Consider the following 14,028-nt stretch of genomic DNA (forward strand, 5'->3'; position numbering starts at 1 on the left):
ACGCTCCAAAGGTGCCATGATTCCAGGTTCGCTGCACATCCAGGTCTCAGGAAAACACTTCACCTATTACAACGTTGGTGGTCTTCCATGAAGGAAGACGTCCTTGAGTATATAAAGTCCTGTACTGCTTGTGACCAGTGCAAGGGTATGCTTTCCAAACCTATAGGTCTCTGAAGTCCTTTTCCCGTTCCGGATCATCCATGGGAGATGTTATCCATGGACTTTATCGTCGACCTACCAAACGATCAAGGATATGATTCTATCTGGGTGGTGATCGACTCGTTTTCCAAGATGGCCTTATTTATCCCCTGCAAAGGTCTTCCTAGTGCACCTGTTTTGGCGGATTTGTTTCTACGGCAGGTATATTGTTTTTTCGGTCTTCCACATGTCATTGTGTCCGATCGTGGAACCCAATTTACGTCTAAATTCTGGAGGGCTCTCACTAACTCCTTAGGCATTGAGGACCGTTTTTCTTCGGCTTACCATCCACAGATGGACGGACAGACAGAACGTCTGAATGCCACTCTTGAGCAATATCTGCGGTCTCTTATCCTGCAACATCAAGACACCTGGTTATCTGTTTTAGGTATGGCAGTGTTTGCATATAATAACTCTTTGCACACTTCTACCAGTACTTCACGATTCTTTGCTATGCATGGTCGTCATCCCCCTACTCTTCCCTTGGAACATGCAGTGTTGGTTAATAGCCCGGCTGCCATGGCCTGTGTTTGTGATCTGACTAAAACTCAGAAGTCGATTTCTGCTCATTTGCATGCAGCTAAGATTCGTCAAAAAAGACACGCGGATGTTCACAGAACACCTGCTCCCGGTTATAAGGTGGGTTTGAAAGTATGGTTGGCTACCCGGAACCTGCGAATACCAAGTCGCTGTTCTCTTCTACCTCGTTTTGTGGGTCCCTATCCGATCACTGCTCTGGTAAATCCTGTTACAGTGCATCTGGACTTGCCTACCTCTTACCGTATTAATCAATTTTTTCATGTTTCACTCCTTAAGCCCTTTCATCCCTCCACTCGGTTACCTGATCGTCAACCCCCTCTGTCAGTCCAAAGTTCAGATGAATATGAAGTTCATTGCATCCTCGATACTAAGGTGTCACGGGGAATGCATCTTTACCTGGTGGATTGGAAAGGTTATGGTCCTGAAGACAGAACCTGTACAAAAATTCATGCCCCATTGTCGGTCTCACACTTCTGGTCCGCTCGGAGGAGGGCATCTTCTTTAAGGAGGGGTACTGTCAAGTCTCGCTCTGGTCTTACGTTAATTTGTTCCCTTTCTCATGGTAATAAGATCAAGAACGTGAAGCAATGCCTTCGCCATACCCGATTCCATAGATTCCATGGATGTGGGTTGGCATGGCGACTCTGGTGTCCATCACGCCCTCTTCACAGGGTTTTACGTTGAGGGCGTGAATTTCCATGGTAACCTATTTAACACTTCCGTGTTGTCCTTTGCCTCGCTTCTGATTTTGAATCAGCCGCGAGTTTTGTCCTGTTTGGTATCTTGTATCCTGTGTTCTTCCTTGCCTCTGTCCAACTCCTCTGTATGACAACGCCCTTGCCTGCTGATTTGGACTGCCTGATTTACTGTGCTTCGAACCCGGTCTGCAGTACAACAACATGTTTACCTACCTTTCTGGATTACCTTGATAAGGATTACATCTCCACCAATCGGATTACCGTCCCAAATTATTCGAGGTTGGGAATTTACCAACATATACCCTAGTGTACAAGAAGAAAAGTGCTGAACTCGAGACTGCCACAATCTGCGCTGAAGTCGTTAGGCGTCCTCATGCCGACCGGATAGGATTTGGACTAGAGACTGCCTCTTTTCGATTAGGCATCCTCCTGCCGTTGGTTTAGGGCAGTAGTACACTGGGTGTCAAGTTGGTACAGAGACATCATCAGGACAACTTGATCACACCTTGATCCCGTCCTGCCCTCTTCCCTTTCCTGATCATAGCATCGTGGAAGACTTGCTCTGCTCTGGTCAGTGGCTTTTTGATATTGTCTCATATTCTGCATAGTGCATTTTTGCTCCAAGGTCAAGTTGTTTATCTTGTTTCTTTGCAGTGCCTGGTCATTGTGTGGTGTTCCTTATCTTTCAACTAGTAGATCCCTCTGTATTTACCTTGTGTGTTCAGAGGGTTACATTTGTAGAAAGAATTCTATGGCTACACTACCGGTCCTAGCTTGGTTCCATTGTACGGATTCTGACAGATCTGACAATAGGACCCCATGGGGATTTTTTGGCAGATTTACTCCCGGCAGAAGTACTGTGCAGTAAATCTGCTGATTATGGAGGTAAAGGGAAGGACTTACCTACAGAAACAAGCCATCAGTGAATCCTCCACTTTCCCCCTGAACATCGGTGGATTTAGTGCACTGTAATTCCACTAGTGGTAAATATGCCAAAAATTATAATTTGGTGGGAAAAGTGTCAGTAACGTAATTACTGCCACTTTTTCCTACTTGTAATGAGGCCCATAATAGTGCTTAAGGTAAGCTGGTTTCTTATGCTCTCACACCCCTGGGGTCTTTGCCTAAAGCGAGGTCCCATGGTAGCCTGGTTTAGTCTTGATCAGTCTTTCCTGTGGTTTTCACACCTCTATCGATCTTCATTTCTGTGCTTATTTACACATCACCATCCTCTCCAGGTGTAGTGGTGCAGTACTTCCACAACTTTGATGTGTTTTGGCCATAAGAGGGTGCCTGTTCTCAACACTTCGAACATGGGTGGTAACTGCTTTCCTCCTGTCATATGCAGTTTTCTTGGATTATTGCATAGCCTTCATTTCATACTCTTATACCCTTTAGGTATAAGGGCAGTTGGACAACCCTTTGAAGCCAAGGTGGGCGGAGCTTGATATTCCGAACCTCAGTTCATTTGAAAAGGAGAAATAACAGTAGTGGAATGAAGAGAAAACCTGTGAACTACTGCAGAATCTATCACCACTTTCTTCCAGTATTGTTGTACTGACCATGCCCTCCAGATGCTATCCTTAATGACCTTGTTAAACACCTCAACCATGCCATGTGTTTGAGAGTGATATGTGGCACAAGAGCAATGTTCTATGGTATTCTCCCTTAGGAACTTCCTGATTTCTTCTACCTTAAATTGAACACAGTTATCCTCTCTAAGACATCATCAAAAATGCAATTACATGACATTTTTAAATAAGTATTAATAAGTCTATCAAAACTATGCACGACATTGGTGTACCGGCGCTGTGATTTGAACCTACTAGAAAGAGCCCTACCCTCTCCGACAGTAGCTTGATAACAGTGAGCTGAGTCATGGGAGGGGAAAAGGCTCACACATGCCTTTTTGCTGAATTCACAAAGGATACGTTCTCTGACAGTCCTTTCAATTTGGGCATTACATAATGGCCCCCAGTAATCATTGTGAATACATTGTCTAGTCTTTGTTATTCTTTGATGTCTTTTGTACCCTAAAGCTATTATGGTGGGCTTGCAACCCTCCAGTGGGAATAGTACTATCTCATATCTAAATTCAGTCCACTTGGACATAGAATTCATCTCTAATAGGCCGGAGTGTGTCTAGGCTTAGTTCCTTCATTGCAATTTTGTTTATTGTGCCCTCCTTCAGACTTTTCTTGCTTTCAATGCTTTACTCTATTCTATAGCATGGTTCCATTTTGACGAAGATATTGTGCTTTCATCTACGGATAGTACTTGGTCTACTTCATCTGTGTGCCCTTTTCCTGTGTTGGTATTCTGGCGGGATGGGCTGTTCACAATGCATTTTCTTTACATCTACGATGTATTCTACCTTGAAGGTTTTACAGCCGTCGCTCATTTAATGATTTTTTGCTGAGACATGATCCAGTCCTTTTGATCAGTAAAATCTCCTTTAGTAGCTTGAGATTTGTGGGATTTTCTATTGTTATGCCCTGTACAAAGACTTACTAATTTTCTACAAATCCACTTTAAAGGTAACATTTCCTTGTGGCATATGTTGGTTCTGCTCCTTTCAGCATTTATGAGGCAATGCTATGACTTATTCTTTGCTTTCTTCTATTTGGGATAGGACAGCACTACCTTTGGTACTGCTGGCATCTGTATCAGTAGCTGTCCCCCTGCCCGGTTTGTAGCTCTGAATACATATTGGTCTTTTGATTGCCACATTTATCTTCTGAAACTTGCCTTTGCATGTTTCGGCCCATTTGAAGGACATCCCCTTCCAGAATAGTTTCTTCAAGTTCACTGTTTTGTTTGTGAAGCGGGCTATGAAACAGTTAACGTCCGCACTACACCTTTTAAAAAATTATTCCAGTGTTTCATTGTTGGTGGGAATTGGTGTAAGATATTCTGTGCCCCAAGTATTCTATGTCATCTCTGTTGAACATACATTTTTCTTTGCTAAAAGTCATTCCCCCTGCTGTCAATTTCTCTTTGCAGTCTTCTGTCACGCCCACTTGTCTCCTGCCATACACCATGATGTTGTTCTTGAAGAACAGCCCCTTCCGTTGTGTAAAAACCCTTGTAGGTGGCTTGATGGAACACAGAGGAAGAATACACCAGTCGCAACGGGTAGGTTTTCCTCAGTAAAATAATGCCACTTTAAAATTATTTCTTGAGCCCTGCTATCAACTCATTAAGGAACTATGATTGAAAAACATTTTCTCAAATATTAGCTACTTTACGAAACCACATAATTTTCCAACTCATCTAACATTTATAAATGTTACCTTCTGGTTCCTTCAGGATTTGCAGGGTAACATGCTATTTTACATTTGCTAAGCTGTGTAAACTTGATCAAATATGGAATTTACAACGCCATTCTCACATCTCTCGTAATATTATGAAATAGCTTAAGTGAATGATGACTTCAATCACAATGGAGCTTTTAAAATATTGAAACATTAGCAGGAAATTAACTTTATTATAAAACCAATATTTTACAATCCACATTCTTCAATAGATCTATTTTCCAGACAACTATTTCCTTTCACAATAACATCATTCATGTACTAATCAGGAGAAATATGATTATCTTTCCGCTCTAAAGTATGCATACTGGTCAACATTTGGACTTTGCAAATCAGGATATTGAAGGCTGTGACCTCACCGGCGCGACTCTGACATTAGACGATTGATATCTTTATACCCATTTTAAAACACCAATGTTTACAACTTTATTTGAGTGCACTATTATGGTACATCACCTAGACTTCATTGTTTTCAGCAGGGTAAAGAAAAACACTGCCAGAAAATAACTTGATATCATACATTTCCTATATTTTCGCAATCCATTTTAATGTACATATCACAGGAAATTCTCAGACAACTTATTCCACAAACTACTCAGATACCAATTATAAAACATCTGTGATGTCCAATATGTGTCAACAAATTTATTTTCTCATTCATCGTGTGGCCTGAGAGAAATCGCAGAATGTTGGCTAGCTTATAAAGCAGGTACAAACATACTGTTTCAAAATGCAATGAATCAGTGCATTGTCGAGTAAGACTACAACATATTTCAAAGGAACAAGACAAAAAAAAGACATCAATTTGAAATTCACATCAGACATCCAACATTTAATCATATTAGAGTCGTCTCCTTTACCTCATTAGCCATAGTTGTTGTTACTTCACTTTGTATGGTTTTTAATACTTTCAAGCAAATATTTTCCTGTTGACAAATTTCTGGCAACAGTCACTCACTAGACTAGTTCACAAATGACTAATTGTTGGCAAAACAAACATTTCTCTCTAATGTTTAGTAGCAAAAAGTCTACATTCTGGCGATGTGCCTCAAATTATTCATAATGATTAATGCATTTCATTGGCAATACAAGATTATAGTTGCATTAGTATTTAAGTTTGTATACCCACATTAGAACTTGGACCTGTTTAGCTATGACCTTTCCTTTACTCTACTGCCAAGCATCGCAGTGTCTCTATGAGCACAAAACATAAGGTCTGCTACAGTGGCCCCTCCTCATTGATTGAGCTTTTTTTGATGCATTGAGATTATGTTCTAAGATGTATTTATATAACTAACATGAAAAAGTAAAGGCTCACATGCATCATGCCATGGCTTGAGAATTTCTTTATTTATGAGGGCAGGCAAAAAAGATGAAGAAAGAATAACAATAAATAAATGATCAAGGGAAATGTAACCTCATGGAGTATGGTAAACCTGTGTTGCGTTTATCCACTGTGTTACAGTGATGCTCGACAGGAGGAGGAGAGCTAATGTAATAAATTACAGAGTGTGTACGAAGTTTGGGGAAAAAGTCGTTTTCCAGACATTTGCTGGACAGGTAACGGGAAGTAATTTTTTCAAAGTCACTTTTCAGTAAAAGTAATGATAAATGGAGCAATGACACTGAGTAGTCACATTATTAAAGGTTTTATTCAAATCAGGAAATATTGACCTGCGATTGTAGACATGTATGCTTCTTACCTTGTGTTTTGCAAAATTTCCCATTAATGATCGAGATTTCTTCCCTCTTTCTTTTGGGTCTGAATTCTATACATTGGAGAAACAAAAATTATTGTGTGGCTTATGTTAATTAAAACGGTCTTATTACAAAAGGAAGAAAGATAAATATGTTTGTGTGTAAAACGCAGTAACAATTTAACCATACGGAAAAATAGAAAACTAGGTCTTCTTGAAATATGTAATCCAAATCCTTTCCCTACCTACCCTTCCCACCACACACAAACCGACACAATTTTTCATTCACCATGTTCCCTCTCTGACAAACCTCTTGCTTTCTATGTGTCTGGAATTCAATGCTGTTATTAATATTGTCATCTACAAAGCAGCTCTCCTTCTGCCACTGCGACTGGGGTATCGTCCCTTCAGAGCCATACAGGGACCAGCCCATCCCCTACCTGTCCCCCCAGCATCCATTGTCAGCACTTGCCCTCGGGCTCCCTTTCCCAGACTAGTCCAACCTGTTCCTCCCTGTCCACTGCACTTATCCTCCCTTCCCCATCTTCCCCTGGTACTTGCTGCCTTGGCCCTCCCAGCACTTGTCCACCCCTCTCCTGCACTGCTCCCTCTATCCTCCCCCCGTTTATTTACCACCTTGTCATGCATTTGTACAGTAGGATTGCCACAAGGCCAACATAACTGTTTTGTGTTGTTCTCCCATGTCCCCTCCCCCCATCCTATCTTATGGCACCTGGACACACTTGTGTATAGGTGCCACACAAATGTCCAATAAATACAAAATATATACAATAAATGAAAACAGTGCAACCATATGTTCCGTTACAGGTATCCTTCTGATAACTCCCAAGTCCATTGTGTAAATGAAAATCTTGTACCTTTTACGAATACTGCTTAAATCTACACAGATGAACGCATTATAAAAAAGCAGCAGTTTACTATATAAAATGTATTAACATAACATAAAATACAATTATTTTCAGTGATTGACAAATTAGGGAAAAACAGTTAATAGGTCTGTGTGCCTCGCTTGCATTGAGTCTAGATATAATATTGAATTCAAATGCAATTCTGAGATGAACAATTCCACCAATAAAGAGTTTGTAGGTATGCTTTGAACATGCACTTGTCTTTTTGATTTTACTTTTCACTTATCTTGTATGTGATTATGTTCGCTTGTGCCATTCATGTCACAAGAATATCTGCTAGTTTCTGAGCATGAGCAAACACATTCAGACGAAACTTGGAGATGCACCTGAATGTTCAGGGGATTCGAAGTTCATCTAAACCCATGAAATGTCATGAAGTTTGGGCACTATGTTCAATTTAAGCTAATATCAGTGACAGGATGATAAAGGTTGTTGCAAAGTATCTGTTGAAATGGTCAGTGCCTTTTCTGGCAGAAGACATGCAAAGGAAATTAAGAACAGTTTACATATGGCTTACAAGTTATGAGGCTGTCTTCTTTTTACATAGAAAGCAACATTAACTCTGTTTTCATATAATTTATGAACTATGTTTTTATTCTGGTTTTACCACTCATTTTATTAATGCCATTGCAAATAGTTGTTGACCCTTCTCAGCTCTTCAGGGCTTTAAGAGTAAATGCCTGCTACAACTGTCCTTTTGCATTATCACAAAGACAACACCTCTAATATATGTAAACTCAGAAGGATAAATGACTTCATTATGTTAGCCTAACATGTTACTGATAGTTCCCCATTCTTATAGGTCTTCCCTATGCAAATGATTTTCAGCTGGAACGCTCTAATATAATGCCAACAAGCTTGTGTGGGCAATATAAGACATTTGAATGGCTGTAACATGTATGCTTGATATGGATTGGCTCTTACCCTGCCAGATAGGCTTTTTCCGAGGTGTATCCATGAACGCTCATAATTGTAATATTACACCCCTCACTCAAATTCAGTTTATGGAACTGTAAAGGATGAATAGCACACCAGCCATGTCTTCCAGGTGATTGCCTTGGTGTAGATCTACAGAGAAGCTGGTCTGCAATGAAATCTAGCAAATATCCACCTTAACTGTTCATAATTTGATGACTTCAGTAGGGTAAGCAGTCTCTTTTATACCTAGATATAATTGTGTTACATCCAGGATACCCACAGATCGCCACAACACATGTGTTATTTTACTGAAATATCTTACTGCAGAGCCTAATGTGCCCTCATATCTAGATTGCATTTACGGATGCCCATCACAATTTACTTTCACTAAGGCCCCTATCCAGCCTCCCAACCGCACACTTTATTTCTTAACCTAGTCTATTCTTCTTCCATTTTTTCGTTTGTTACAAAGTACAGCGCTGACAACCAACTTTACTTTAAAACCTCCAAACCAAACTCTGGAAATGAATGGCTCTGGAAGGAGCATCAGGTTGTGAGAAAGGTTAGTGGAGGCTTGAGAATCAACTTAAATTTCACATGGAGATGTTCAAGACCTGCAAACCATTTTCAAAAGGTTTGCCCAGCCTTACTAGTTTCTTGAACTTCGCCAGATATCAAAGGACATCTTATGAATAATCATACTAAAGTCATTTACCAGCTCTCAGTGTTGGATAATCTAGACCCCATCTTGATTGCCTACATCAAAGAAAGCATAGTACACCAGGAAAACTTGGTTGCATAATCTGTATCCTTTCTTTTATGCTTGCATGGATGGCCTCAATGCACAAGAGCAAGTCGAGTGGACCAGCATGGAGGAGAAACAGGTAGCAACAGGAAGTAGTCATTCTGGAGAATAAGGTCTACAGCCGGGAAGGTGGCTGAGCAAGCAAAGCGCTCACCCAAGACATCGGAATAGCCTACGAAATGTGATCTTATTAAAGCATGTCATATAAAGATCATTTTAAAACTTAAACTGGTTGGTTTCATGACAAAGTGAGACAGGAAGGGAGTTCCACACTTTGTCTCGATATGTGAGAAGCCTCAGCATCGTCATTTTCCTTTGTATGGGATGAAGAATAGTCCAACATGACCACAATGCAATTTTCTGCAGGTGATGCGGGGAGTCAGTTTGGAGATAAGAAATTCACAACCTCCTTCATGAAACACTTTATGTACAATACAAGTGGCCTTTAACTTTGTTTTTGTGACAGGTAGTCAATTGGGGGCAGATAAAGAAAGTGCGTTTTACTGCCTGAAGTAGAGGAAAATCTGTCTGATGCCATTTGAACGTCATTTTGTTTTAATTTAGTAGTGCACAAGGTACAATTACATAATACACTAAATCAATTAAAACATACACGAAGAGAGATCCTTGCAATTGTAAAAAAACAAAAAAAGTGTAACACTTGGGCAACAGGGTATATAAAAGACTATAACACATTTCAAAAGTATTTTTACACTTAATATTCAATCCATCAGTTTTACCTTAAGTCGGAGTCCCCTTGAACCACTACCTTATTAATCTCAGAATAAAATTCCATCAGCAGTCTAACCAAGGCCAACGTGCGGAAGAGATGGGTAGTCATCATAAGCCTCTGCCACTGGTCATTGGTTAAGAACGCCACAGTTGAATGAATAACGTGTTCAATCATCCTCTGATTTCTAATCAGTGGACAGTTTAAGACTAGGTGTATTAAAGTCTCTGTACATTGGCCGCACAATCTACACAACTGTAGTTCCATTGGTATACCTAACTTAGGCCAAATAACAGAGTCTGCAGACCGTTCAGTCTAAATTTAAGCAACCAATCATGAAATTCTGAGTACAATAATTTCATCAGATAAGGTCTCAATTCTTTCAGAAGAAAAGAAAAAGGAAAAGATTCTTGGTCATTAAAAAGCTTTAATCTGCCCAAATCTTGAATGTCTGTTGATTTGTCCCAGGGTTTTATTTGCATCAGATTCCGAACCATTCAAATTAAGCATAGGCGTAAATGCTTTGCATCGATGTAAAAAAAAATTTAAGTGGGGATTAGACTTCTTCAACATAAGAGTATTTAAATAGAAGTCAAGGCAGGATTTCTCTGCCTGCGTAAGTCTAATACTTAAGGAGAGGCAACTTTTGATATAGTGTGACCACCATGAGGCCAGGCCAAGCTCAAAGCTAATGATGCTAACAGGAATAGAAATAGGAAGGCAAAGGGCTTGCTTCAAAATGTTGCCTTCCATACCATCCAAAAACCTCCTGTTATTAAGGTTCATCAGCTTGCATCCATATAGTGCTATTGGGGTTACCTTTAATCTATAAAACTTGATCAAGGGACTCAATGAATAAGCACATAATTTACTTTAAACCGATTTCAACAGGCAAAGACAGGAGTGAGCCTTTTTTTCCATGCTAGCCTTCTGTCTTTCAAGCTGTTTTTAGCAAACACAATAAAGCCCAAATAACAGAGACTATCCACTTACTTTATGACTTCTTTATTGATCTTCCAAGTATAATTTTCAGTTTCTTAGCCATATTGCAAATCATAGCATAGGATTTGGCTGAGTTAATCTGCAGATGATTGATACTAAGATACCCCTCAACTCCTGTGAAAAGGTGCTGCATTCCTACTGGTGTATATTCCATCAGGATGAGATTGTCTGCATCTGCGATACATCCTAACTTCAAATCAGATCACATAGGTGAGAAACCTCCCCAGGGTTTACTCACCTCAAATAGATCTGCAAGATACATTATAATAGGGTACGGGCAAGAACACACCCTTGTCGAACTCCCTTACCCAAATAGATGGCTCTAGAGAGCTTGCCAAGAGTATTCAGTCTACCTTGGTGGAATTACCCGTATACAACATCTGTATCATTCACAGCAGGCCCGGGTCTATGCCACACTTCACCAATTTCTGCCATAAAAAGGACAGATTTACATTATCAAAGACAGATGATAAATCAATAGCTGCCACGTATAGTGAGTGGCCGGAGTGGACTCCTATATCAGAAACACAAGCAGTAAGAGCTAATCTACTCTGTAGTGTGCCCACTCCTTTTCGAAAACCTGTTTCAAGTGGACTAAAGCGGTGCGTTTTTTCTCTGCCCAGATTGTAAGTTCTCTAAGTACTACCATAGCAAAGATTTTAGAGGAGTAGTCAATCAGAGAGATAGCGAGACAGCTGGCAGGATCTCCTCCGTCTCCCTTTTTATAAATGGGTACCAGAGTAGATTTAGACCACGAAATCGGGGAGACTCCATCTCTTGCTGTGTGGTTAGATAGATGCAATAAGATGTCTGACCATAGCAAAGAGTTACTTTTAAGAATAGCATTAGTCACCCCATCAGGGCCACCAGCTCGAGAGCTGTTTGACTTGTTAATTAATAATTCAATATCAGATCTGTCACACTGAAAGGTCCAGGCGCGTATTTCATATCTAGTAGTTCCTTGCGAGTTAAGACTTAAATAGGTTCCATTAAATGTATTATTAAAGAAGTAAACCCAAAGATCTTCTGGCACACTTCCTCACTGGGCATGAAGTTGTAACTCGCTCTTGTTATTTACAGTCCACCAAATAGAACAGGCATTACTCTGCCTTACTCATGTCATTTTTATTTTTACTCTGCAGAATAAAATAAGGGGGAGTGGAGTAACACCCTTTTGAAAATAGACACATCCTGATGAAGGCCCACTTAAAAATTTGAAGAACGGGCTCAGCCGCCTGTATCTGATAGGAGGGCTGAGTCACAAGGTGTTGAACATTTATGATGTGGCCATTAATTAAGTTATCACCCATTTATTTTGTGTAACTGAATGTAGCAAATTACATTTAAAAAGGGAGTCCCACCAGTGTGCAGAGAATTTTTGCTTGATCACTCAAGCGGAGGTAATAATAATGCAAATAAGTGTTGTTTCTGTACCAAGACTTACAACAAGTAGACGGAACTTTCAGCATGCCACTCAGGATTCACTTTCGCCCCTATATCTTTACAAGCGACCACCTCTCTATTGTCCTCCATGAACCCCACCTCATGTCTGCTACATCTTCTACCCCCCCCCCCCCAAACTTATACTGGAAAATGCTAAACTGGTCACACCTTTCCTAACACAGTTTGTAAATGCCTCTTTCAGAGACCAACAGGTTACGGCAGATATGAAGAAAGTTTCCATCACGCCTATCTCTAAGAAATTGAACTTGGATCACACTGACTCAAGCAACTTTAGATTGATAACAAATGGCCAATTCCTATTAAAAACACTAGATAATCAGCCACCTTACAATTACAAGCCTTTGTAGAGAAGAATAACATTCTATGCAGCAGGCAGTCAGGTTTCCGTCCTACTTACAGCACAGAGACAGCATTATTTTACCTTCAAACCTGTATGCTCTATTTGATCAACAGTGGAAAAGTGGAAATGCTGATCCTGTTGGATCTATCGACGTCATTTGATCTTGTCAATCATGAACGTCTCCTGGAAAAGTTACAAAAGCAGGGAAACTGCTCGGAGAAAGTGGTCAATTCGGTTAATCCTTTCCATCTAATCGTGAATCTCACATACAATGGGGCTCAGCCACATTACCGGTCTCTTCCATCAAATTTGGTGTTGTGGGATGTTTTTACCCATGCATCCAAGCCCTACAATAAAACTGTGCAGTACTGGCATGGAAAACATCATGATGGCCAGAACTCCCCAGAGAGTGCACAGGGAAAACATGAAGAATAGGCTGCCACCCATTTTTGCCTATGTTGTGAGCACAGGAGGGCACTGCCTAAAACCACCATTTGGCTACACACACAGTAGCCTGAAACCATTGGGAATGGCAATGCTGATTGCCAAAAGCAACCCAGAACTGTGGGGAATTCATTTTCTTAATCCCAAAAATGGTTGCATTACCAGTACTCACCACTATCAGAAAGCCGGCGTTTTAAAAGCACCAGACTTTTGTGTAAAACTGCACAAATGAAACAAAACCAGACCAAGGAAAGACTTGCTAAGAGGTGGAAGAATGTAAAACCATATTCTGAAATGACTTGAAGGAAGTAATTATTTAATGTATAGGTACAAATTGTCAGTTTGATTTGAATGTAGAAAACTGGGAACAAAAAGTGACATTTAGCTGAAACCTGGCTTAGTGAAAATGGATTCTGCCTGACAACTACCCCCGACAGGAGAAACCTGTTCAGCCACTCTTCCCCTTGCCAAAAGGAGTTGTCACCTCTCTGATTAGATTAGGGGTGGAGCAGCTGGGGACTACAGGGAGTTGAACAAAGGCCTGTCCTGGACTCAGGCAAATGTTATATTGGGGGCGTTGTAAAGTGGCTTCCTCTTAGGGGAAACTGGGAGGGGCAGTGCCTCTGCAAGCCAGCTGAGCTTGGGGGAAGTGGATAAACCAGTTATTCCACCCTGTGATGTGGGAAGCCACACCCCTTTTTGACCAAAGCATAATTTTAAAAAGATAGATAACTCATAGTGCGGACTTGTCAGAATTATATAAGTAATATCATTATTTTTGTGATTTTTCTGTGAACATTTTAAGAGGCGTTAGAACCCTGTGGTGTATTCTGGGGGGTTGCTAGCAGAAAATAGGGTCTCACTCCAAATGTATGCATGTTAAAAATCTGACACTTTATCATCTGTAACCCATATCCCTGGTGCACATTTGTGTAAAATCTGGAAAGGT

At 40.4% G+C, this 14,028-nt stretch overlaps 1 protein-coding gene across 6 annotated transcripts in view; it reads right to left on the reverse strand.

Annotated features, from left to right (window-relative positions):
* Positions 1-14,028, reverse strand: part of PLCH1 (phospholipase C eta 1) — a 1,334,702-nt gene that overhangs the window by 241,878 nt on the left and 1,078,796 nt on the right. For all 6 annotated transcript variants that reach the window (XM_069618420.1, XM_069618421.1, XM_069618423.1 and 3 more), the window contains one exon: positions 6,454-6,519. In XM_069618420.1, the coding sequence (XP_069474521.1) occupies positions 6,454-6,519 (66 nt within the window). The remainder of the gene's footprint in view (positions 1-6,453; positions 6,520-14,028) is intronic.

The sequence above is a fragment of the Ambystoma mexicanum genome, chromosome 10 (genome assembly GCF_040938575.1).
Source record: "Ambystoma mexicanum isolate Mex_15411 chromosome 10, UKY_AmexF1_1, whole genome shotgun sequence".
NCBI lineage: Eukaryota > Metazoa > Chordata > Amphibia > Caudata > Ambystomatidae > Ambystoma > Ambystoma mexicanum.